General features: G+C 40.8%; 1 protein-coding gene across 1 annotated transcript in view; it reads left to right on the forward strand.

Moving 5' to 3' along the window:
- Window positions 1-24,849, forward strand: part of FRMD4B (FERM domain containing 4B) — a 210,511-nt gene that overhangs the window by 166,002 nt on the left and 19,660 nt on the right. Inside the window, exons 12-18 of the mRNA XM_025376574.1 lie at window positions 15,391-15,467; window positions 17,444-17,582; window positions 18,098-18,239; window positions 19,126-19,259; window positions 19,349-19,468; window positions 20,619-20,844; window positions 24,559-24,615. Of these exons, the coding sequence (XP_025232359.1) occupies window positions 15,391-15,467; window positions 17,444-17,582; window positions 18,098-18,239; window positions 19,126-19,259; window positions 19,349-19,468; window positions 20,619-20,844; window positions 24,559-24,615 (895 nt within the window). The remainder of the gene's footprint in view (window positions 1-15,390; window positions 15,468-17,443; window positions 17,583-18,097; window positions 18,240-19,125; window positions 19,260-19,348; window positions 19,469-20,618; window positions 20,845-24,558; window positions 24,616-24,849) is intronic.

A 24,849-nucleotide genomic window follows, 5' to 3' on the forward strand; every position in this document is an offset into this window, starting at 1 on the left:
ACTAGAAATTATTGATAAGGCTGAGTGTGGTGGCTCATGCCTGTAATCCCAGTGCTTTTGGAGGTCAAGATGGGAGGACTGTTTAAGGCCAGGAGTTCAAGGCCAGCCTAAGCAATGTGACAAGACCCCATCTCTACAAAAAAAAAAGAGAATAAAAAAGAAAACTTTAAAAAATTAGCCAGGCCTGGTGGCAAATGCCTGTAGTCCCAGTTATACAGGAGGCCGAGGTAGGAGGATCACTTGAGCCTGGGAGGTTGAGGCTGCAATGAACTATGATCATGCCACTGCACACCAGCCTGGGTGACAGAGCCAAACCTTGTGTCAGAAAAAAAAAAAAAAAATCAATGAAAACAACAGTGCATCATTCAACAAGCAGTAGAGGACAGTGAGAGAGCGTGTTTGTAATCGTATGTTAACATTTTTATTCTAGAAGCTCTGTGACCAAGATCAATTTAAGGAATACCTAATTAATTTCCAGAAGGAATATAAGTACTATTGTTCCTGCTTGTAGTTCAAAAATTGACTTCTAAAGCCTAATTTCTAATCAATAATATTAGAAATGAAGGATACCCAATTTTTTCAAATATTTTTTAAAATCAATTTTATTTATTGTTAGCTTTTTCGTTTTCTTTTTTTTTTTTTTCTCTCCCCCAAAGTAAGAAATAATCACAAGGGCAAGGAAAAAAAAAATGGCAGCAAACACTACAAAACAATGCATTAGGGGAGGAAGTCTTCTGCAATCCCCATTTTTCCCCCATGACAACCAGCGACTGTTAAAAAAATGGTACCAGTTCATTTGGATTTTGTCAGTGTATATTCTAAGTATTTACAAAGACAGAGAAATCTAATATATACAGTGTTTCATACCTTGCCATTTTTCTCTAGCTTACTTATAAACCAATTTCTTTTCACTTTTTTTAAAGCTGCCTAGTGTTTCATGATATGGAAATACATAATTTCTTTAACCAATTCTCTTTTGATGGACATCATACTTGTTTCCATTTGCAGGAGTGGAGAGAGTTTGCAGAGCATAATAAAAAATCGCAGTCAAAGCAAATACCTTACCCTAGTTTATCTATTTTGCAAGACCAAAATACTGCCTATCATGTTTTCTTAAGGTAGACCTCACTTGTATTGAGATTTTTTTGCTAACTTACTTCTCTTCTGAATTTTACTTCAGAAATAACACACAGGAGTTATTTCAGAAAATAATTGGTTATTCAGAAAAACTTACTAGTTTTTCTGAATCTTCCAAGTAAAATACTACTTAAAGCAACTCACAAGTAATTTATTAGCTAAAGTGGCTTGATAAGATTGAGCTTCCAGCAGAATGTAAATGCATTTGCTAACAGCAACCAGGCTTTCTCCCAAAATAGTGGTGAATCAGAATCTGCACAGTAAATATTGCAGTTAATTTCCTCTCCTGTACTCATGACTCACAGGCCTTTCTTTATGTTCACAGTTTCATAGAAATTGGCAAATACTGCTTGACACTGATCATAATCAGGTTTGCTTGTTCATTCCAGAGTCTAGAAAAGGGTCAGAAGCTACTTCCTTTTTTGAATTTGCAGAGTTTTTCTATTTCATTTCCAAAACATGCCACTCAATTTTTAAAAAGACCCCACACAGTCCTTCTTGTGTTATTGCCTTTTTTTTTCTTTCCTTTCTTTTTTTTTTTTTTTTTTTTTTTTTTGAGACAGGGTTTCACTCTGTTGCCCAGGTTGGAGTGCAATGGTACGATCTCGGCTCACTGCACCCTCCGCCTCCCGGCTCCTGCCACCACGCTTGGCTAATTTTTGTATTTTTAGTAGAGATGGGTTTTCACCATGCTGGCCAAGCTGGTCTCGAACTCCTGACCTCAGGCAATCCTCCCGCCTCGGCCTCCCAAAGTGCTGGAATTACAGGCATGAGCCACCATGCCCGGCCTATGTTATCACTTTCTTGCCTTCTCTTTCTCCATTTTTTTTAAGGGGATGTCTACTCTGTTCCATTGCTTGTTTCTTCTTTTCTTCTTTTGTTAAAATCTGACAATGGATTTTGCTTCCATCTATTTATTTTTATGTCCAGACAATGTAAGGATTGAGGCTGTTCTACAAGTCCCTCTCCTGGCCTAGTTTGCACAAATGAAAGAATGCATAATTTAAAGGACCATGAGCACAGCCTTCTATTAAAGGAAGATCATGCTTCAGCTGTTTGTGTGGACCTGTGCAGGCTGCAAGTTTACCAATGGACCAGCAGGAATGAAGGTCAAATTGGCAAACTCTAATTAAACAAAGGCTATAATGAGAGGCCTTAAGTTGCTCAGCCTTTTGAGCCACATCCTGTCTTGTTGCAATTATGTGGCTTAAAAGCAGGCCAGAAGGAGGGAAATTTACTGAGAATAAGTATTAAGAATAAGTAAACTGATGCCGAAAAGCTGTTTTGAAAAGGAGTTGTTCCAAGATCTCCCAGCAGTGACCTTCAGACCTTTCTGTATCAGTTATCACCTGTGAATGTTGAGGGTGAGGAGGTATTTGTTCTACCTCCCAGGGCATCCAGCAGATGCTCTTCAAGTCTTTTATTTATATGGCGTTTTTGCCAGTCCAGGGTGCCAACAAGTTGTTTTCAATCAGTGTGTAGTACAGTGATGCAGGGCAAGAGTTGGGGAGGCATCCCAACCTCTGCCCCTGGTGTCTATTTACTGTGCCACCTTGAGCGTGTTGTTTAATCTCTCTTTAAAAGTGGTTTTCTCATCTGCACAAGGGTATTGCCACCAACTGTGTAGGGTGGTTGTAAGACCTAGAGGACAAATTTAGCACCATAGCTGATACACCATCATCATTAGTAGTAGTGAGAGGACAGACAATATGGGAAATATTCTTGGATCACTGGTTAGAGAGGGACACAACATTGCTACAAAACCACAGCTAAGAATCCACCCTCAAATTTTCTTTCTTTCTTTCTTTCTTTTTTTTTTTTTTTGAGATGGCATTTCATTCTTGTTACCCAGGCTGGAGTGCAATGGCACGATCTCGGCTCAGCTCCCTGCAACCCCTGCTTCCTGGGTTCAAGCAATTCTCCTGCCTCAGCCTCCCAAGTAGCTGGAATTACAGGCATCGGCCACCATGCCTGGCTAATTTTGTATTTTTAGCAGAGATGGAGTTTCACCATGTTGGTCAGGCTGGTCTTGAACTCCTGACCTCAGGTGATCCACCCGCCTGAGCCTCCCAAAGTTCTGGGAATGCAGATGTGTGCCACCACGCGTGGCCTCTACCCTCAAATTTTCTGTTTTCAGAGATGTGTAAGCACTTCTTTCACCTCCTAATTCATTAACCATCATGCCTGAAGGTGTGATGCAAATTAAAGGAAAAATTTTTAATCCAAAATTACAAACCACAAACCTTCAGGGTATTAAAAATTAAGAGAATAAGCAGTTTTACTTTATAATCCTCCCGTTGTGTATGAATATGACATTGCAAACTCTTAGTGAATGTGAAAACATACCAGAACTGAACTTAATTCCAAATGGCAAGACATCTGGACTTAGAGACTGATGAACTTTCACTTAAAGAAAAAAAAAAAAAAAGCAGCCTTGTGTTGCAAGTATTTATTGTTCAGTACTTCAAGGAAAAATGTCTGTTCTTCATAAAGAAGCAGACAGTGGGTCAGGGACTGAGCCAAGTATTAGTCTATGTCGTGACAGATTTGTATCCCTTCGGCAAATGCTTCCCATGGGAAAGCCAGAGCCTGTCAGATGGCAGAGATAAAATGACATACTGTCGAGGTGTCCATAGTGGGACAAAATGCTTTTCAAGATAAGTATCTTTTTGCATTAAATCATGCCAAGAAAGACTTAAGGTGAACTTCATCACTGCAGGGCATGTGAAGGTGGGAAAATGTTCTTAGCTTTCATTTTCTGTCTCTCTCTATATTGGAATTCCCAAATACCTAAAGCCAAATGAATTAAGTAACAAGCACAAAAGTCTTCCTGTTTTCTTCCCATACAACTACAAGGTTATTTTATTTAAAGACAGTGACTTGGATATTTTTTGAAGTACAGCTATCTTGAGCATTTCTAAGCTCTTCTTTCCACCATGACCGTACCACCTTGGACCTAGATTAGAAGCTACTTCTGATACTGCTGAAATTCTAGATGAGATTAACTGTAGGAGAAGAGAACATGGGTTGTTCTCTTTCTACATTAATGCCAAATAAAGCATGGTATCGAAGAAAATAATTGGATTTAGAATATCAACCAGAGACTGGTCCATCCTGTTTACAAAGTGTGTATCTAAGCTTCAACCACACCAGTAATCAATCTGATTGTTAAAATCTTCTGCAGAGTCAGTGGGAGGAGAACTCCCATCCTATAGCATGGATTTGAAATAAGAACCAGTTCTGCATTTCCACTTACCAACTGGCTGACTCAGAGCTGTCATTCAACCTTTCTGGGCCTTCATTTTTTTCAGCTATCAAATTGAGATAATTCTTGTCTGCTGTCCACCTCACCGATTATTATGAAGACCCAACGAGTTAGTGAGTTATTTCATCGAGTGGGTTATTTTCCCCTCTACACCATACTTTAATTTATAGAAAGTGTATTGTACAGCATGGTCTTTCTCTTCCCCTCCCATAGTTGATCACAATTAGAATTTTAAGCAGTTCTCATAAAACATGGAACTTTTAGAAAATTGGTTGGGTATTGGTGAAGAAGATGGAAAGAGGGAGGCCTAGGCAGGCTCCTCTGTCATTTGGAAAGTATCAACTCTGAGTGCAAGGGCAGCTGGGAGGTATTGTCTCTAGGTGGGTGGCAAAGCTTTAACTCAAGATGTCCTTTTTTTTTTTTTTTGAGATGGAGTTTCGCTCTGTCGCCCAGGCTGGAGTACAGTGGTGTGATCTTGGCTCACTGCAACCTCCACCTGTCGGGTTCAAGCCATTCTTCTGCCTCAGCCTCCTGAGTAGCTGGGACTACAGGCGCATGCCACCACACCCGACTAATTTTTGTATTTTTAGTAGAGACGGGGTTTCACCATGTTGGCCAGGCTGGTCTCAAACTCCTGACCTCGTGATCTGCCCACCTCAGCCTCCCAAAGTGCTGGGATTACAGGCGTGAGCCACCGCGCCTGGCATAACTCAAGATGTTCTATTCCTAAAAATAAGGAAAAATAGATCCTGGGGGAGATCAGTAGTTTCTGTCACACTGTATTTGTTTCCCTTGAAGTCTTTGGAGGGATGGTTGGTGAGAAGTAAGCAAAGAAATAAAGACATAATTATAAATTTTTAATTATCTTTGATGGAAACAAATGAGATGGAGAGACAGTAATGGGATGCAGGGAGGGGACGTTTGGTGTGTTCAGGGAAAGCCTTTCTGAGGAAGGTGATGTTTAACCTGAGACCTGAAGGGCAGAAAGCTCATAAAGAACAGTATGGCTTGTTCTCATCAAAGAACAGAGTATGCCGATGGGAAGGAGATAGGCATGTTATAAAAACTGGGAGGAGGCCGGTTGCGGTGGTTCAGTCTGTAATCCCAGCACTTTGGGAAGCCGAGGAGGGCGGATCGCCTGAGGTCAGGAGTTCGAGACCAGCCTGGCCAACATGGTGAAACCCCGTCTCTACTAAAAATACAAAAAATCAGCCGGGTGTGGTGGTGGGTGCCTGTAATCTCAGCTACTCAGGAGGCTGAGACAGAAGAATTGCTCGAACCCAGGAGGTGGAGGTTGCAGTGAGCCAGGATCATACCATTGTACTCTAGCCTGGGTGACAGCAAGAACCTGTCTAAAAAAATAAATAAAAATAAAAATACAAAAATTAGCCAGATGTGATGGCGGGTGCTCATAATCCCAGCTACTTGGGAGACTGAGGCAGGAGAATTGCTTGAACCCAGGAGGTGGAAGTTGCAGTGAGCCAAGATGGCACCACCGCACACCACTGTAGCTAAAGCTGATGGAGTTCCATGTAGAAATGGAAGATGCTACTAGAAGAAGAGGAAGTGGCTGCCGGGCAGGCAGAACCATCATATGTCTATTTTTTTGTTTTGTTTTGTTTTCGAGATGGAGTCTCGCTCTGCTGCCAAGCTGGAGTGCATTGGCCCCATCTTGGCTCACCACAACCTCTGCTTCCCAAGTTCAAGCAATTCTCCTGCCTCAGCCTCCCAGGTAGCTGGGAGTATAGGCACGTCCCACCACGCCCAGCTAATTTTTGTATTTTTAGTAGAGACGGGGTTTCCATGTTGGCCAAGATGGTTTCGATCTCTTGACCTTGTGATCCACCCGCCTCGGCCTCCCAAAGTGCTGGGATTACAGGTGTGAGCTACCGTGCCTGGCCATCCGTTGTTTTTTTTCTATTCTTTTACATGTCTAAGCATTTACCACATGGTTGAACCACTGGCACATGAAGAAAAATGAAAGCTCGTAAATAGGATTGACTAGTCTGAATGCAGAGAAAAGCAATTAGTACATAAAGCACTGTAAAAAATAGTTCTATGAAGAGGCGTAAACGGTAAAGATTTCCTTTGTTTTCTTTTTTTTTTTTTTTTTTTAAAGACATAGGTTCTCACTCTGTTGCCCAGGCTGGAGTGCAGAGGCATAATGCTAGTTCACTGCAGCCTCAAACTCCTCTGTTCAAGCAATCCTCCCACCTCAGCCTTTCAAGTAGCTAGGACTATAGGCATGAGCCATTGTGTCCCGCTAATTATTTGAATTCTGTTATGGAGACAGGGTCTCACTATGTTGCCCAAGGTGGTCTTGAACTCGTGGCCTCAAGTGATCCTCCCACCTCAGCCTCCCAAAGTGCTGGTATTATAAGCGTGAGCCATCGTGCTTGTCCAGGGTTTCTTTATTATATGCTTGTGACCAATGATTGGCTGGTTTGGGACTTTTTTTTTTTTTTTTTTTTGGTAGCAAGGCTTCAGTGATAAGCTAAAGTTGTCAAATTCATCTATCCCTACATTTCTAACTATAGAGTGCAGTGTACCTGATTTTATGCTCCCCTCCACCAAAAAAAAAAAAAAAGTATTAAGCCCTTTGCATTTACAGGGGCCCTGAATGAGTACTTTATATTCTTCGTCTCATTTAAGGAAAAAGCCACAATCTCTGTCATCAAGTACCTGCCAATCTATCTGGAAAGAAAGAATATATTCAAAATTAGGTATTTTATTGAAAATATTTAATAACCAGACTAGGTATAAAACCACAAGAAGGGATACCAGTTGTAAATATCCATAACAGTTATACTGGTGCCCAGAGCAGTAGCTCAGCCCTGGTGGCATCAAATACATCAGTGAGCACACTGATGAGAGTCTTAACAGGAAGTCATTACATCAGCCCTGGAAGGTTAGAGATTCGGCCACAGAGGAAACTTGGGTGAAGTGACATCTTTTTAGGTGGTCTGGTTTTTACATTATATATTTCCTAATACCCGGAACTTCTTCATCTAAACTTTGCTGAAAATATTCAAGAGTTTTAGTCCTTGCATTTAAGATATGGGTTTTTGTTTTGTTTGTTTTTTGAGATGGAGTGTCACTGTCACCCAGGCTGGAGTGCAGTGGCGTGATCTCAACTCACTGCAGACTCCGCCTCCTGTGTTCAAGCAATTTTCCTGCCTCAGCCTCCCAAGTAGCTGGGACTACAGGCACACGCCACCACGCCTGGCTAATTTTTGTATTTTTAGGAGAGATAGGGTTTCGCCATTGGTCAGGCTGGTTTCGAATTCCTGATTTCAGGCAATCTCCCCACCCTGGCCTCCCAAAGTGCTGGAATTACAGGTGTGAGCCCCCATGCCTGGCCAAGATATGGTGTTTTATTTGTAAGTTTATGAGCTCACATCTGAAAAAAAACATTCACTACCAGAGTGTATACCATTTGGGTACTTTTATGAGATTTTAGTTCAGCACAGCTGACTCTTCCAGTTTGGTCAATTGCTGTAAGCCCCTCTAGTGGGTAGCATTTGCATATGTAAAGCAATGTGAACAGCCATAGCTGAAAGAAATAGGACTCCAGAATTCATTGTTTCAGAGTAAAAATTGTTATATCCTTCATCAGCACATTTCACCTACCAAAGCCTAGTTGTATCACCAAATATTATCCTCTGAGTCAGGGTTTCCCAACCTCAGCACCATAGACATTTGGGGCCATATAGTTCTCTGTTGTGGGGGCATCATATTCTGTGCACTGTAAGATGTTGGCAGCATCCCTGGCCTCTACTCTCTAGATGCTATTAGCACCCTCCCCTCCAGTGTGTTAACCAAAAATGTCTCTAAGCATCACCACATGTCCTGAGGTTGACGGTTGGGAGGAGTGGGAGGGGTGCAAAAATCACCACAGGTTGAGAATCACTAAGAAAAATTAAAGGGACTCAGGTTGGGTGTGATGGCTCATGCCTATAATCCCAGCACTTTAGGAGGCCAAGGCAGGAGGATTCCTTGAGCCCAGGAGTTCAAGACCAGCCTGGGCAACATAGGGAGACCCCATCTCTACAAGAAATTAAAAAATTAGCCAGATGTGGTAGCATGTACCTGTTGTCCCAGCTACTCAGAACGTCGAGATTAGAGGATCACTTGAGCCCGAGAGGTCGTGGCTGCCGCAGTAAGCTGTGATCATGCCACTGTGCTCCAGCCTGGGTGACAGACCAAGACCCTAAAAAAATAATAATAAAATAAAATCAAATAAAATCTAAAGGGACTCAGACTCAGTCCTATCCCAAAAATGGCTGCCATAATTGCTTTCTTTTTTATTTGAGGAAGAAATAAGAATTACTGTTTTTCTTTGGGCCAGGCGCTGTGGCTCATGCCTGTAATCCTAGCACTTTGGGAGGCCGAGGTGGGCGGATCACAAGGTCAGGAGATCAAAACCTGGCTAACACGGTGAAACTCCATCTCTACTAAAAATACAAAAAATTAGCCAGGCGTGGTGGCGGGCGCCTGTAGTCCCAGCTACTTGGGAGGCTAAGGCAGGAGAATGGCGTGAACCCGGGAGGCGGAGCTTGCAGTGAGCCAAGATGGCACCACTGCACTCCAGCCTGGGTGACAGAGTGAGACTCCATCTCAAAAAAAAAAAGAAAAAAAATATTTTTTTCTCTTTTTCTTTTTTTTTGTTAAAGACATAACAGATGCCCATATAGCACTCTTCCCAGGTGAAAAAGGCAAAATGGCATGCTGTGGTTACACACTGGGGATCTTGGAGCCTGGCTGTATTTATGTGTCAATATCTGCCCCTATTTAGCTGTGTGACCTTGGCCAATTTACTTAAACCTCTCTGAGCCTCAGTTTTTCTCTTCTGCACAGTGAGGCTAAAATAGTACTGCCCCATGTGGTTGTTGGGAAGACTCAGTAAGATAACAGATGCAACATCTTAGTGCTACAGCTGAGCACTTAGTTTATGCCAGCTGGCACTCTTGGTGTTAACCATGCATATTTGTTGTATGACTGTCACTTCGATTGCCTGTACCCTCCTTGAGGGCAGAGACTTTGTCACATAAACATTTGATGGAAAGAAGGTAGATCAATTGGGCTTTATAGAAGCCTATAATTCTGTGAAATTCCGGAAGATACTAACAGTATATGCATCACGTGTAATCTTTCAAAATGAAAGAAGAATAAATCAATAATATAGTGATTTTGTTTGGCTTCAAGTAATAATAGCAGGGGGATTCCCCACCATGTGAGTCACTAATGTACCGTCATACACTGCAGCTGTGACTGTCTCAAATGTAGTCATTTCCAGGTGAATCTGCAGTTAAATGATTAACCTATAGATGCTGTGAGGTGCCATTAAAAAGCCAAGCCTCTCCTGACGTCTTTCCTGTCCTGGCCTAGTGTGAAACCTTTAGGTGGCATCTACTTTCATTTCATCAAGATTTAAAAAGACAGTTTGATCCTTTTTGTCCAAGGCTTTCCCTGGGTCTTTCATGCCCCCAGGGAGGTCCTCCTAGCATGTGGCAGGCGCACACTCCTCAGCATTTTTGTACATGCTGGGGCACATTCCTTCTTTCCTGGGTACTCGGGGCAGGAGGGAGTTTGCTTTGTCTGCCTGTGGGGTGTGCCGTGACCAGCCCCTCCCTCCTCATTTATGTCCTCCATGATACAGAAATGATGAGCAAATTTCCTACCTAGAGGGTGTATCAGGAAACCCCCAATGAAATAAACAGAAGTAGAGCAGCCAGCTTTTATAAAGGCCGAAACTCACAGAATTGGAAGTCTGAGTGACACAGATATGTTAACCGAATAACCCAACTGTTTCTCAACAGTGGAAAGATGTGGGATCCAGACAGCAGTTTTTGCTTTTGTTTCTACTATTAAGTGACTGCCCTCCATGTGATAAAATTGGAGAGGTGAACTGAGAGTTCTTCATTACAAATAGAGCTGACTTTATCTCTTACTGAATTTTGATTCTGAGCCAGGCACTGGGCTAAGTGCTTCACAAACATACTTTCCCTGACCCCTTCTGGCAACTCTCTGAGGTGGGTGTTGGTCCCATTTTACAGATGCAGACACTGAGATTCAGGGAAGTTAAGCAGCTTGCCAAATACCACACAGCGATAAGTGGCAGTACTGGAATGCTAACCAACGCAGTCTGACTTGGTTCATTTGGTTCTTGTGAGCTCCACAACAGAGGGGCTCTGTCCATTACTTGCTGACAAGAACAAGACCTCAAACATACACGGCACTCAAGAAATATCTGTTGATTAAAAGGAAGGAATGACTCCTAAAGCTACTGAAATACATATCTGAAATACAAGTACCGTGTCTCCTGAAGGTCCCTCTGCTTTTCCTTATAGCATATGTGTATGTGTGTGTGTGTATATATATATATATATATTTTTTTTTTTTTGGCTGAAGTTTGACAGTAGCCTCAGATATTTAGGAACCATTGTAATAGTGGGGTGGGATAGGGCAGAGGTGATTTCTTGTAGTTCTTTGAGTGGAATCTAACAATTATAGATTTCAACAAAGTGGCTTAAATATTCCGCACATTCATTTCGTTAAATAAAGTGTAATCATCTGGAGCAAATTATTCTAAAACCATCAATACTTTTTTCACTTTATCTTAGGATTAAGAGAATTTATTGTGATTACAATATTTTATATAGCTCAGTTTCAAAATACGGCTTGATTCCAGCACTATCTTCTGTGTCAGTTTTAAATTTTTGACACTTTATTTTTTTAAGATAAGATTTGTAACCTTAAAATAAATTCTCCTCCTGTTGTAATTTCTTGATTATCTCTTTGTTAATGTTATTTACGTTGCTCCTCTTTTAATATTTTATCTATCTGTCTATTTACTTTTGCAATTGCAAAGTAATCCCAGATATTATTCTTCGGTTACTCTTTACTTCCTTCTTTTGATACCAGAGGGCACAACTGATCATTCAAGATGAGCGTAGAGCAGAAAGAAATCTAGAAGACCTAATTTATAGTTTTATTTTCACCTTGCAACTACTTCCCTTTCATCACTAGCAGCACATATATATACACACATATATATACACACACATATATATATACACACACACACATATATATATATATATATTTTTTTTGAGACTGAGTCTTGCTCTGTGCCCCAGGCTGGAGTGCAGTGGCGCGATCTCGGCTCACTGCAAGCTCCACCCGCCCCAGGCCCCCCCCGCCCCCGGTTCACACCATTCTCCTGCCTCAGCCTCCCAAGAAGCTGGGACTACAGGCGCCCGCCACCTCGCCCAGCTAATTTTCTTGTATTTTTAGTAGAGACGGGGTTTCACCGTGTAAGCCAGGATGGTCTCGATCTCCTGACCTTGTGATCCGCCCGCCTCGGCCTCTGAAAGTGCTGGGATTATAGGCTTGAGCCACCGCGCCCGGCCGATATATTTTATCTGAAAACAACATAGTGTTCAAACTCTTAGCTACTAGCAGGTGCCACATAGACAATAATAAATACTCATTAATGATTATTATGCTTATATAATGATCACTATAGAAAACATTCTAGTTCCATACTCTTAATTGTATTGCAGGACAAATAAAGCTCCTCTTTTTTTTTTTTTTAATTTCCAAGAGTGAAAATTTTGGTTTGGGCAAAATACATTTTTCTGTTTTAATATGAAAACTGCAAGTGTATTTGTACATACACATGCGTATGTTTTATATATATACACATACATACATATATGTAATAGTCCTACCCTATATGGACACCAATATTGTCCAAATAATAGAAAATGGGAAGCATACTTAGCTTCCTTGTATCTTCCTTTAAACTTTGATCTCTTTCCTCAAATACAGATCGTTAGTCTGAAATCCCCTCATGCCTTTTTCTTGTTGTTGAGATGGGTTTTCGCTCTCATTGCCCGGGTTGAAGTGCGATGGTGCAATCTCAGCTCACTGCAACCTCCGCCTATCTGGTTCAAGTGATTCTCCTGCCTCAGCCTCTCAAATAACTGGGATTATAGGCTCTCGCACCATACCCGGCTAGTTTTTGTATTTGTGGTAGACATGGGGTTTCACCATGTTGGTCAGGCTGGTCCCGAACTCCTGACCTCAAGTGATCCAGCCACCTCGGCTTCCCAAAGTGCTGGGATTGTAGGCATGAGCTACTGCACCTGACCAAACCACCACGCCCGGCCCCTATCATGATTTTGACCAGAGGGTGCCTTTTATTTATCTTCTAAGATAAACACTGGAGAAAGGGAGGAGAATGAACACCGTTCAACTGCCTGCCCTGTGCCAGGTGCTGTCTGAGGCAAGGTGCATGAGCAATCTTTCAGCAAATGAATTCACCTCAGCTCCATTGCCGTTTTTAGAGCTGCATCCTGGCCCTTGGATATGAAGAGTCCAGAAATAAAAAACACAATGGGAGAATGATTTCAGCAATTTCAAAAGAAAAGCCAGCTTATATCCAGCTGCCAGCTAGATCAAGTACCACTACAATGAGAAATATTTTCCTAGCAACTTCAAATAATGAAAAGAATTAAAATGGTAATAATATTTAATGTTTAAAACAGGGACCTTACAACTCATTAGACGGTGAAAATCTCACTCTTGTATAAAATAGACCAACCTATATTCATTTTATATATATAAACTTTTATTATTTTAATTTTGAGAAATTCTCAGAGTCCTAAAAATATGACAATACCTGTACAACCACTTAAATAGATGTTACTAATATTTTGTTATATTTACTTCATCCTATTTTTATTAATAAAACATTACTAGTGATATTGAAGTTTCTATACAACGTACCCTTCATACCATCTGCCCACAGAAGCAATCACGGAATTTTGTATCATTCCAATCCACATTTATACTATTATATGCACATATATGAAATCATACTTTGCACAAACTTTTAAGATTTCAGGCGGGGAAATGAACTGCTCTCTGCCTTTCATACTTAAAACCCACTCTAGTTCCCATAACCTTGTGCAAATCCAGTTACAATCTAATTATTTCAAATTCTCTAAGCCGAAGTCCTTCACCTTTTAAGTAGAGTTTTTGCTTGCAGGGAGCGTATTTGCTTTCAATGCAGGGACTGGCTGAATGGAGTCCAAAGCACTAGGGTTTCACATTTGTAAGTGATAAGAGGGGGAGGTGGTGACTTTCAGAGATCATGTTTCAAGTCCAGCTCTGGTTTTTATGTGTGTGGGAATGGACACAAAGGAAAACACAGCTGAGCTGCATTGTAACTCTTCCTGTAGAACCTGTTCATGTCCAGGGTGAGTAAACTAGGGTAGAAATGTCTTCCTAAAACAGCCTCCGGTGAAATTCGTCCTTGGATTCAAAGCAACTTACTTCCCAGGAAGTATCGGGCAAATCCCAACTGCCCCCCATTTTAGAAAGCTCTCTTCTCTGGGAAAATCTGCCACTGAGAACTTTGCCCTCCTCTCCCTGATGGGAGGAAAGAGTAGAATTAGGGAGGTGTCACTCGGTAGAGTTGCTGATGTCAGTAGTGTGTCAGCCGTGGGAGGCTCAGTTTGTGAAATTGAGTTACACCTAAGTGTCTTATGAAACTCAGTTCAGAGCTCACCAGAGCTGCCGTCTGGGAGGGGGAGGTTGGAGAACCCTGAGGTTTTCCCTCACATTTCTGTCCCATTTTTGGAACCTCTGGATTTAAAGAAATGAAAACCTCAAGTTTGTGGAGATTTTAAGAAATGGGTATGTAGCTTTATTCTTTTATTAATTCCTCCTTGAACCTGAGTGAGTGTTGTGGTTATAGACAGCTATGTGTGCGGACCACGGAGGGCTGTGTTTTTAGGGTATACTGGTTTATTTCACTGCTTGAAATTGGGGGTTCCAGTCTGAACACTTTTTTTCCCATGCCAGTATATGTATAGAAACCTTCAGCTCATTTTGTTCCTTTACATGATGAGGTTTACATGTCTGTGAAAAGCCTGGGTTCCTGTATGTCAGGAAATGGTTTTGCTGATAGTGCATTGCAGAGAAGTGCTTATTATTTAGACTATTAAAAATAATCTTTTAAGATTCTTTGAACATAATTTTAAAATCCAGCCAAAGTCTAATAATATAATGAAACCTCTGTGCTGTTATTTCCCTAATCAAGTCTGGGGGCAGAGAAGAGGAATTTGACCATGAAGTCTAAGTTGACAGGACAAACCAAGGCTCAGGATAGTACAATGTCTTATAAAGAGCTTAGGAAGCAGCCCAGAAAACACAGCAAGGCGTCCTCAATTCTGTGAATGAGCCGCTTTCTATCAAATTATTTGGTTTTCAAATGCACGTTGCTAGTAAAGTTTGTTTCTCCCAATCAAACTGACAACAGCAATAGAATATCAGTAGTGTCTATATCAGAGTGTGCAGACATTGGGAGCTATGTTCAAAAACTGGAGGTTCTAGCTCAGAAACCAAGAAGAGGCTCTGGTGTTCCCTCCTACCCCTTCTCTGCCCCCAGTTACTGGTGCTAGGTTTCCGTGGCATTTAGGGGAACTCTCTTCATAGGTAGGAAACTGGTATCTCAGAGAATCACCCCTGCATGGGGGTTCCGTTTTACTTTCACTTTGCATTCTTTTGAAATTCAGTCTCTGATGTTATTGAAATATCCCTTTGAATATCTTTCCATTTAACTATGAAATCAACGTCTTTGATAAGGCTGGTGCTTACTGGAATCTGTGCAGGTTTCCTTATTATATAGTTGAGTCAGAGGAAAAATAGTGTGCATATTCTTCCACAGATGGTTGGTTTTATTGTTCAAGGAAGATTTATTGGCGAGGTGAATCTTAATAGTTAAAGATTGCTGTCAGAAGAAGGAATAAAATGGTTTCAGGTCATAGTTGATTTGTAAAAAGGCTGAATCACATATTCATGCTTCATCTTATCAGTGTACCTTCTTGGAACTTATAATTGTTTGATTATTAAGCTGATTTATAAACTGAGTAAAAATAAGACTAAATAACCCTGCCTGGCTTTTCTGTTTTCTTTAGTTATTCCAATGGAAACAGCTGGAGAACTTATATTTCCGTGAGAAAAAATTTGCTGTTGAAGTTCATGATCCACGAAGGTGAGGATCAAAGACTTTTTCTCTGTGTGACCCAGTTACTGTACAAATAATGCTGCTATCAACATTTGTGTACACGTTTTTACATGAACATATGTTTTCATTTCTCTTGGGTATATACCTAGGAGTGGAATTGCTGGGTCAAATGGTAACTATCTTTAACCCTTTGATGAACAGCAAGGCTGCTTTTCAAAGTGCTGCACCATTTTGCATCCCAAGCAGCAGTATATGTGGTTCCAATGCTGACACATCCTCACTGACACTTGTTACTTTTAGTTTTGTGTGCATGTATAGTTTATGCCATCCTAGTGGGTTGAAGTGGTACCTTCTTGTGGTTTTGATTTGCATTTCCCTCATGACTAATGATGGCTGAGCACCTTTTCATGTGCTTCTCAGCTATTCATGTATCTTTAGTAGAGAAATGTCTATTCAGATCTTTTGCTCATTTAAAATGTTGGTGTTCTTGGTCATTAAAAGAAAAAGAAAAAAAAGCCAAGTTAATCAACATTAACTGAAGTCAGGATGTTGGTTCTCAAATATCTTAGGAGAAATTCTTCTCCCCCACCCCCCTGCCAAGACAGAGTCTCACTCTGTCACCCAGACTGCAGTGCAGTCGTGCAATCTTGACTCATTGCAACCTCCACCTCCCAGGTTCAAGTGATGCTCATGCCTCAGCCTCCCAAGTAGCTGGGAGTACAGGCATGCACCACCACACCAAGCTAATTTTTGTGTTTTTAGTAGAGACGGGCTTTCACCAGGCTGGTCTCGAACTCCTGACCTCAGGTGATCCACCTGCCTTGGCCTCCCAAAGTGCTGAACCATGGCACCTGGCCTTAAGAGAAATTACTAATCAGTCCTTAGTGGGAACTTTTCAGTCCCAAGATGGTTATGGATGGTTAGAGGCCAGAGGGATGGGAGGAAATACCTGTGATAAAAAGGTGACCCGAAGAGATAAGCAAAATTCCTACAAAAGAACATTAGTAACGCATCATACACACACAGTCTGTCTGCCTCTTGCCTGTTCTCTCTCTCTTTCTCTCTCTCTTTCACTCCCCCTCCCTCCCTTCTACCCTCCTTTCCCTCTCCCCCTCTCCCTCCTCCTCCTCTCCCTCCTCCTCCTCCTCCTCCTCCTTCTCCCCCCTCCCCTTTCCTCTTTCCATCTGGTGTACAAGCAGCCCTCTGGACAGTTTTGGACTTGCATATTTTCAGCCATTATCATTAAGTGCATTATCTGATAATGTCAGAGCCAGCCAAATCTACCTAGATCTGAAATGCTCTTTTACCTTGAATTAGGTGCTCATCCCACACTTGGTTGCTGCATCTTTAAAATCTTATCCAGGCCGGGCGCGGTGGCTCACGCCTGTAATCCCAGCACTTTGGGAGGCCAAGGCGGGTGGATCACAAGGTCAGGAGATCAAGACCATCCTGGCTAACACAGTGAAACCCCGTTTCTACTAAAAATACAAAAAATTAGCCAGGCGTGGTGTTGGGCGCCTGTAGCCCCAGCTACTCGGGAGGCTGAGGCAGGAGAATGGCGTGAATCCGGGAGGCAGAGCTTGCAGTGAGCCGAGATCGCACCACTGCACTCCAGCCTGGGCGACAGAGCCAGTCTCAAAAAAAAATAAAATAAAAAAGATCTTATCCCATTTATTCCTTACCACTTGTGATGGCTATACATCCTTAGAGTTTCTAACTAAAAGTTTTTGTATAATCTCTAATTTGACTGATTCTTTATCAGCTCTTGAGTTCATGTGTATGTGTTTTTAAACATGCTGTTTATCCAGAAAGAGATTACTTAGGTCTGAATTGTTTTGTTGTAAAAGGAGAAAATCAGAAACTTGGTTTCCATTTGCATAAGAGTTTTTGCAACAGAAGACAAGTAAGAGGAACATGCCTTGTTACAATGCTGCTTGCAGGGTACATTTTGCATCATGCTGGGCCAGAGGGGAATTATTTGGGTGCTTTCTTTAATCTTTCAGGATTTCAGTTTCAAGAAGAACCTTTGGGCAAAGTGGCCTCTTTGTGCAAACATGGTATGCTAACTCTTCTCTCATCAAGTCCATTTGGGTAATGGCAATTAGTCAGCATCAGTTTTACCTGGACAGGAAACAAAGCAAGGTAAGTAACTGGCATCATTTCTATAGGGACAGATTCCCGTTTTGCATTCTGTTTAGAAGATAAGCCTTCTCACAAAAGATGCAAGCACATATATTTTTGCTCTCTGAGATTTTTTTATGTTTAACTTCCAACTATTTCAGATTTTTTATATGTTTAAATGATGGGCAATATATAAGCTGCTTTATAAGTTGTAAGACTGGCCAGCTTGTTGCCATGCATGTTTGTACATACTGGTGACACTGCTGGTGGTGATGGTGCCGGTGACATTTTAAAGTTAGTAACTGAACCACACCATGAGAAAATCATGTATAGTTATTAAAACATTTTAACTACAAAGCTTAAGGCTTGTGGACTTTTCGTTTTGTTTTATTTTTTGGTCTGAAGAATGCCACTTGAATATGTGAAAATTCTAAATTATCCTCTGTGTTGATATTTTCATTGTATGTTAACTTAATTGTTTTATTAATTTGAAGTATGTTTGAGTTCATTCTGTTTCATTGTTGTATACCTCTTAGGCAAAAATTCCTTCAGCCAGGAGTTTAGACGAGATTGCAATGGATTTGACAGAGACAGGAACACAAAGGGCCTCCAAGCTGGTGACACTGGAGGCGAAAAGTCAGTTCATCATGGCAAGCAATGGCAGTTTAATCTCCTCAGGTAACATCTTGGGATTAGAGAATGTGCAAGCCATCTTTATTTTGTTTCTTTTATCGGTCATAAACCACTTCTAAATTCATCTTTTAATCCATTCTTTTGGAAATAAATAAGCATGTCAATAAATATGTATGCAACAGCTTTGAATAAAATTTTAAGGCTAAGTTTTTAAAGAATATGTAGAAAGTCAAATTATAAATAGGTTGTGCACGTAATATGAGATACAAGGATGGTGAGTACCTTGGTGTGGCTTGAAAGAACATATTCCCCAGCAGCTGCTTTTTCCAGCATTTAGTTTTTGATACAGATAATTGTCTAATTCTCCATGCAATATAAAATGCTGTGCAAACATGATTACAAGCATACCCCTCAAATGTGATAGCTTCCCCTAAGCCCTTCCTCTGTAAAAATTCTGGAATCCCTTATCATTAAGTATATGTAACTTTACTAAAATGATTCGTCCCATCTAAATCTCACTGTCAACTTGTGAATCTGAAGCATGACTTTCCTTCACACAGATTTTTCTTTTCCTTGCTTGCTTACTTTCTAAAAGAACACTCGAAACAACTCTTCAAGGACCGTCTTACCTTCTCTTCTGCTCAGAAAAATGAAAATTTTCCTTGGGTGTGTCTGGGACATTAAACATTTTATCGTTACCCCCAAAATGACTGAGCCAGGATGCAAAAAGGCACATTTTCTTACCAGATTCTGTTTGATACCCAGAAGAATGAGAGAATGTTTTCTAGTTTCCTTTTATTATGTTGAGAAACAAGGAGAAAAGAAATAAACTAGCATTTAATAGCAGCTTTAGCTTAAAAATCCTTTGTCCCTTAGAAAGGAAGGAAACATCCCTTGTATAAACCTTCCCTGCCCTTCCCTCATTCCCTAGGTTCTCAAGACTCAGAAGTTAGTGAGGAGCAAAAGAGAGAAAAAATCCTTGAACTAAAGAAGAAGGAGAAACTATTACAAGAAAAACTTCTGAAAAAAGTTGAGGAGCTTAAGAAGATCTGTCTGCGGGAGGCTGTGAGTCTGCTTTTTTGGGCTCATCGAATTGTGTTTGACAACTTTGGCCAGTGTCAATTATCCGCTCTTGATTCTGTCCTGTTTTACAGGAGCTCACAGGCAAAATGCCAAAGGAGTATCCCCTGAATGTAGGCGAGAAGCCTCCTCAGGTCAGAAGACGTGTGGGTACTGCCTTCAAATTAGATGACAACTTGCTACCAAGTGAAGAGGTATGATCAACACCTCTGAGCCTTTCAATTAATCCTGAGACAGGAAAGCTGTCTGACTGTAGTGGACTTTTTCCTTTGGTTTTTGAGTCTCTGCTGTATGTTATCTCACCAGCAGAGATGGATCGTGTAGACCAAACTGAACTCTTTCTTTCATGCCCACTCCAGTCAAAATTGAGTTCTCACTACTTTACTCCCCAAATCATAGACAGCATTCAGTGAACTCCAGATGTTTCTCAATTGAGAGGCAGTATTATAAGAATTAAGAACTCCAGCATTAGGTTCGTTTAGTTAAAACTAAATAATAGCCTTTGGCAAATAGTTTAGCCTCTCTAAAGTCTCAATTCTCAGGCCTCAGTTTTCCGCATCTGTAAAATGGGGGTAATGATTGGACTTCCCTCCAAGGCATCCAGTGAGTATTAAATGAGATAATACATGCACAGCACTGAGTTACAATCAAGTTAAAATATTTGTTAGCCAATATAGAATCTATAATACTTTCTCATTTGCATGTCATCAGCCAATATGACCATACCTATGTTTCTTGTAGAAATTTGACCATCTTAGCTTTAGAAAATTATCTGTTTTCTTCTTTGGAAATCTTTGCTATTTATTGAGTGCTTACTGTGTACCCATCTCTGAGCTAAGCAATGCACATATATTATCTCATTTAATCCTCATCCTACTTTCATAAGGTAGGTGTTATCTTCATTTTACAAATGAAAAAAACTGAAGCATTAAAAGATGAAGCTGTGTATCCAGGGTCATGCAACCAGGAATTACCAGGAAGAAGATCAACCCCAAATTTATCTTTCTCTAAAACTATGCATATGAATATAACCTTCTGCATCCATGAGCTTTGAGTTAAGAATATATCCATAAAAACTGTGATCTTCTCCCAACCAACTGAATGAATGAAAGGCCATTGAATGAAATTCCTTGAAAAGGGAAGAGGTTTGGACTAATGAGAAGTTCAAGTTAAGACGGGTAAAGGAAAGTGTTTGACAAGGATGTCTATGCAGTAAAATTTGGGAAGATAGTGTTCTCAAAGAACAGCTGATTCAAGAAAGTGCACAGCAAGTTTTATTACACAATGCATGTAAGAGTTGGTCGTATGTGTCCGTAAAAATAAACTATCATTGTATAAATGCAGGATCCTGCTTTGCAAGAACTGGAGAGTAATTTTCTAATACAACAAAAGCTGGTGGAAGCTGCAAAGAAACTTGCCAATGAGCCAGACCTTTGTAAAACTGTGAAGAAAAAGCGAAAGCAAGATTACACAGATGCAGTGAAAAAGCTTCAGGAGATTGAAAATGCAATAAACGAATACCGAATTAGGTGTGGAAAGAAACCCAGCCAGAAAGCAGCAGTGTTACCAGGTTAGTAATAAGTAAGGTTTTTTTTGAGTCCCCTACTTAATACTTAATGGTACCTAGCATGTCCAAACCAGTTACCAGTTAATTTGGTGAGAGATAGAAAGAAGAACCAGATGATCAAAACTAAGTTTTCTTGTTTATTTGTAGACAGACTTTCACTCTTGTTGCCCATGCTGGAGTGCAATGGGGCAATATCGGCTCACTGCAACCTCCACTTCCCGGGTTCAAGTGATTGTCCTGCCTCAGCCTGCCAAGTAGCTGGGGTTACAGGCATGCGCCACCACACCCACCTAATTTTGTATTTTCGGTAGAGACAGGGTTTCTCCATCTTGATCAGGCTGGTCTCAAACTCCTGATCTCAGGTGATCCACCCTCCTTGGCCTCCCAAAGTGCTGGGATTACAGGCATGAGCCACTGTGCCTGACAAAACTAAGTTTCTTAGGATAAAAATTGTTTGGAATTTCAGTTTTATAAGTATGTAAACTTGATTGAAAATTTCTGTAATTTATGAAGGCTATTTAAAGATATGGGCAGAATGGGCACAGTGCTCCACACCTATAATCCCAGCACTTTGAGAGGCTGAGGTGAGCAGATCACTTGAGCTAAGGATTTTGAGACCACTCTGGGAAGCATGGTGAAACCCCATCTCTTCAAAAAATATTTTAAAAATTAGCCAGGCGTGGTGGTGCACACCTGTAGTCCCAGCCACAGGGGAGGCTGAAATGGGAGGATCATTTGAGCCCAGGCAGTTGAGGCTGCAATGAGCTATGACTGCACCACTGCACTCCAGCATGGGTGACAGGGCAAGACCCTGTCTTAAAAAAAAAAAAGTAAACAAAATTAAAAAATAAAGATATAGGCAAATGGTCATGATATAACATGAAATGCAGAAAAGCCTGATATAAAATTGTTACCACAACATGATCTCAATTTTATAGAAATATGCACACACAAAGACTGGCCAAGAACTATTTCAAAGTACTAATAGTTGTGAAATTTCAAGTAACTTAATTTTCTTCTTAATATTCTTCTGTATTTTCCAAGTTCTCAACATTATGTATTTATGACTTTCATTTTCAGAAAAAAAAGTAAATTGAGAAATCCCAGGTAGATTTAAAGTCCAATTGACCTGACATGTTTATTGGCATGGTTTTCAGCCTGGTGATTGAAATAGGATTGTATTTTTTTGATTCTAAGAGTTTTTTTCCTTTACATTTTAACATCTATGAAATTGGGATAGTTTTGGTTTTTTTGTTTGTTTGCTTTTGTTTTTGTTTTTGTTTTTGAGACAGAATCTCTCTCTGTGGCCCAAGCTGGAGTGCAGTGCTACCATCAAACCTCACTGCAGCCTCGACTTCCTGGGCTCAGGTGATCCTCCTACCTCAGCCTCCCTAGTAGCTGGGACTATAGGCGCACACCACCATGCCTGACTAATGTTTTGTAGACATGGGGATTCACTGTGTTGCCCAGGCTAGTCTCAAACTCCTGAGCTCAAGCAATCCTCCCACCTCAGCCTCCCAAAGTGCTGGGATTGCAGGTGTGAGCCACCACGACCAGTCTTGGGATAGTTCTTAACACACTAGATGGTGTGTTACAATCATACTTGGCAGTACTTTTTCAGTTAATTTCTTTTTTACTGGTACTTAAAATATATATCTTAGATTTGATGAAATAAGGTAAGTGAGTTTAGAATATACTTGAGTGTAGAGCATATGATTTACAAAGCAGACGTTGCTTTTGGAAAGGGAATGTACAGCATCAACACACAAGTGTTAGTCCACTGCAGCTGGAGAATGTAGAGTAGCTTTGACTGAACGTGAAATCCAGGTGGCCTTGGGTGTGGTTAATTTCTGGACCTACAGATATGGGTTATTAGCATTGTGCTTAACTTCATGACCATTTGCTATGGCCCATTCATCCTCAAACTGTGCAAAATTCAAATGTTCTCCTTTACAGTGAAAGTATGCCTGACAGCTGACTATACTGGCACCTTGCCTTCAAGTTCCACTGTGTGTCCAATAGAGAGAGTTCACTTGTCTCTGATACAGCTTAACATTAGAGATTGGTTGGAGAGCTTCCCTTCATAATGGTTTTGAAATTTACATTGAAGGATTATATTTGCCTAGAACTTTGTGCCAAAGCACTCAACTGAATATGGAATGATTTGCAAATGTAGATCAACGCATCTGAGATACTTATCTTTACTGAATATGTTTGTGGGGTTTTTTTTTGTTTGTTTGGTTTGTTTTGTTTTGAGACAGAGCTCTCTCTACTGCCCAGCTTGGAGTGCAGTGGCATGATCTTGGCTCACTGCAACCTCTGCCTCCCAGGTTCAAGCAGTTCTTCTGCCTCAGCCTCCCAAATAGCTGGGGTTACAGGCATGCACCACCATGCTTGGCTAATTTTTGTATTTTTAGTAGAGACAGTGTTTCACTGTGTTGGCCAGGCTGGCCTCAAATTCCTGACCTCCAGTCATCCGCCAACCTCGGCCTCTCGAAGTGCTGAGATTACAGGCGTGAGCTACCATGCCCGGCCATGTTCTTTAACATTTGATGGATACCAGCAATAGTCAGAGTGTTATGGCCATTGCCAACCAGAACGCAGTGTCTAGGTAACTAAAGATTTAAGTCTAGCTAACATTTACTGAGCATTTGTCATGTAATGCTGGGAGCTGGGCTAGGGGCTTTACTTCCGTTATTCTAACGCTTCACCCCAGCACTATGTGATAGGTACTGCTGTTATCCCCATTGTGGGGTTGAGCCAGGTGATACAGATTAATTTGCCCAAAGTCTTATAGTCAATAAATGGCAAAACCAAGACTTAAACCTAATTCAGTGGTTCTCAACCAGGGAGGCTGGAAATCCTATAATGCACAGGACAGTTCCCCAGGACAGAGGATTATCCAGTTCAAAATGTCAGTAGTGCCACTGTTGAGAAACCTATTGAAAAGCTTGGCCAGTCATAGTGATTCACACCTTTAATCCCAGTACTTTCGGAGGCCTAGGCAGGCAGATCGCTTGAGCCCAGGAGTTCAAGACCAGCCTGGCCAAATGGTGATACCCTATCTTTACTAAAAATCAAAAAAATTAGCCAAGCGTGGTGCTGTGTACCTGTAATTTCAGCTACTCAGAAGGCTGAGGTGGGAGGATTGCTTAAGCGCAGGAGGTTGAGGCTGCAGTGAGCCATGATCGCACCATTGCACTCCAGTCTGGGCAACAGAATGAGACCCTGTCCTAAAAACAAACAAGAAAAAAAAAAAAAGGCCTTTCTTTCAGGGAGGGGTCAAAAGCCAAGTTATATTAAGAGTAGATTCTCAAATGAGGATTCAGATGTGTTTTATTTAACATTTAGCATTTATGATAAGAATGGCATGATTTTTCTTTCCCGTTTGTTGGTCGTAAGCACTAAATATGTAGGTAAAGTTTTCTTCCAGTGTAGAAGAAACACTGAAAACTAGTTTAAAACCAGCACTCCCATGAAGTCTGTTCCATTTTAAGAAATAATCTAATGTAATATTTGTACCATATGTAAATATTTTGATTTTTGTTAGTATGTGAGTCAATTCTTGCTACGGTAGTTAATTATTCTTAATGCACTGTAATTAATTACATTTATTGAAATGAAAATAAAATGCACTCCATTGAAAATTGTTTCTCTAAGCCCCCTCTAATTGTATAAATGCACAATTGCACTAAAGGCAGTTATTTTTATTCACAGAAGACATAATCCCCTCAGAGAGTAGCTCTTTGTCTGACACCACCACCTTTGATGATCGTAAGTGGCTCTTCCTTTTTTGGTTTACCAATGTGAGATATTCTGAAATAATTAAGATAATGTTCTTAGTTAAGTAAGGCCTATTTGTTTTTCTTTTGAGAAGAAGTAGAATAAACTAACTTACATTTATGCAAAATGGTTGGGAAAGGAAGTGTATGATTAACACCTACTCAGGTTAACTCAGTATTAATAACAGGACCACAAAAATCACATGACCTCAGGAAATCAGAATGC

The sequence above is a fragment of the Theropithecus gelada genome, chromosome 2 (assembly GCF_003255815.1).
Source record: "Theropithecus gelada isolate Dixy chromosome 2, Tgel_1.0, whole genome shotgun sequence".
NCBI classification, from domain to species: domain Eukaryota; kingdom Metazoa; phylum Chordata; class Mammalia; order Primates; family Cercopithecidae; genus Theropithecus; species Theropithecus gelada.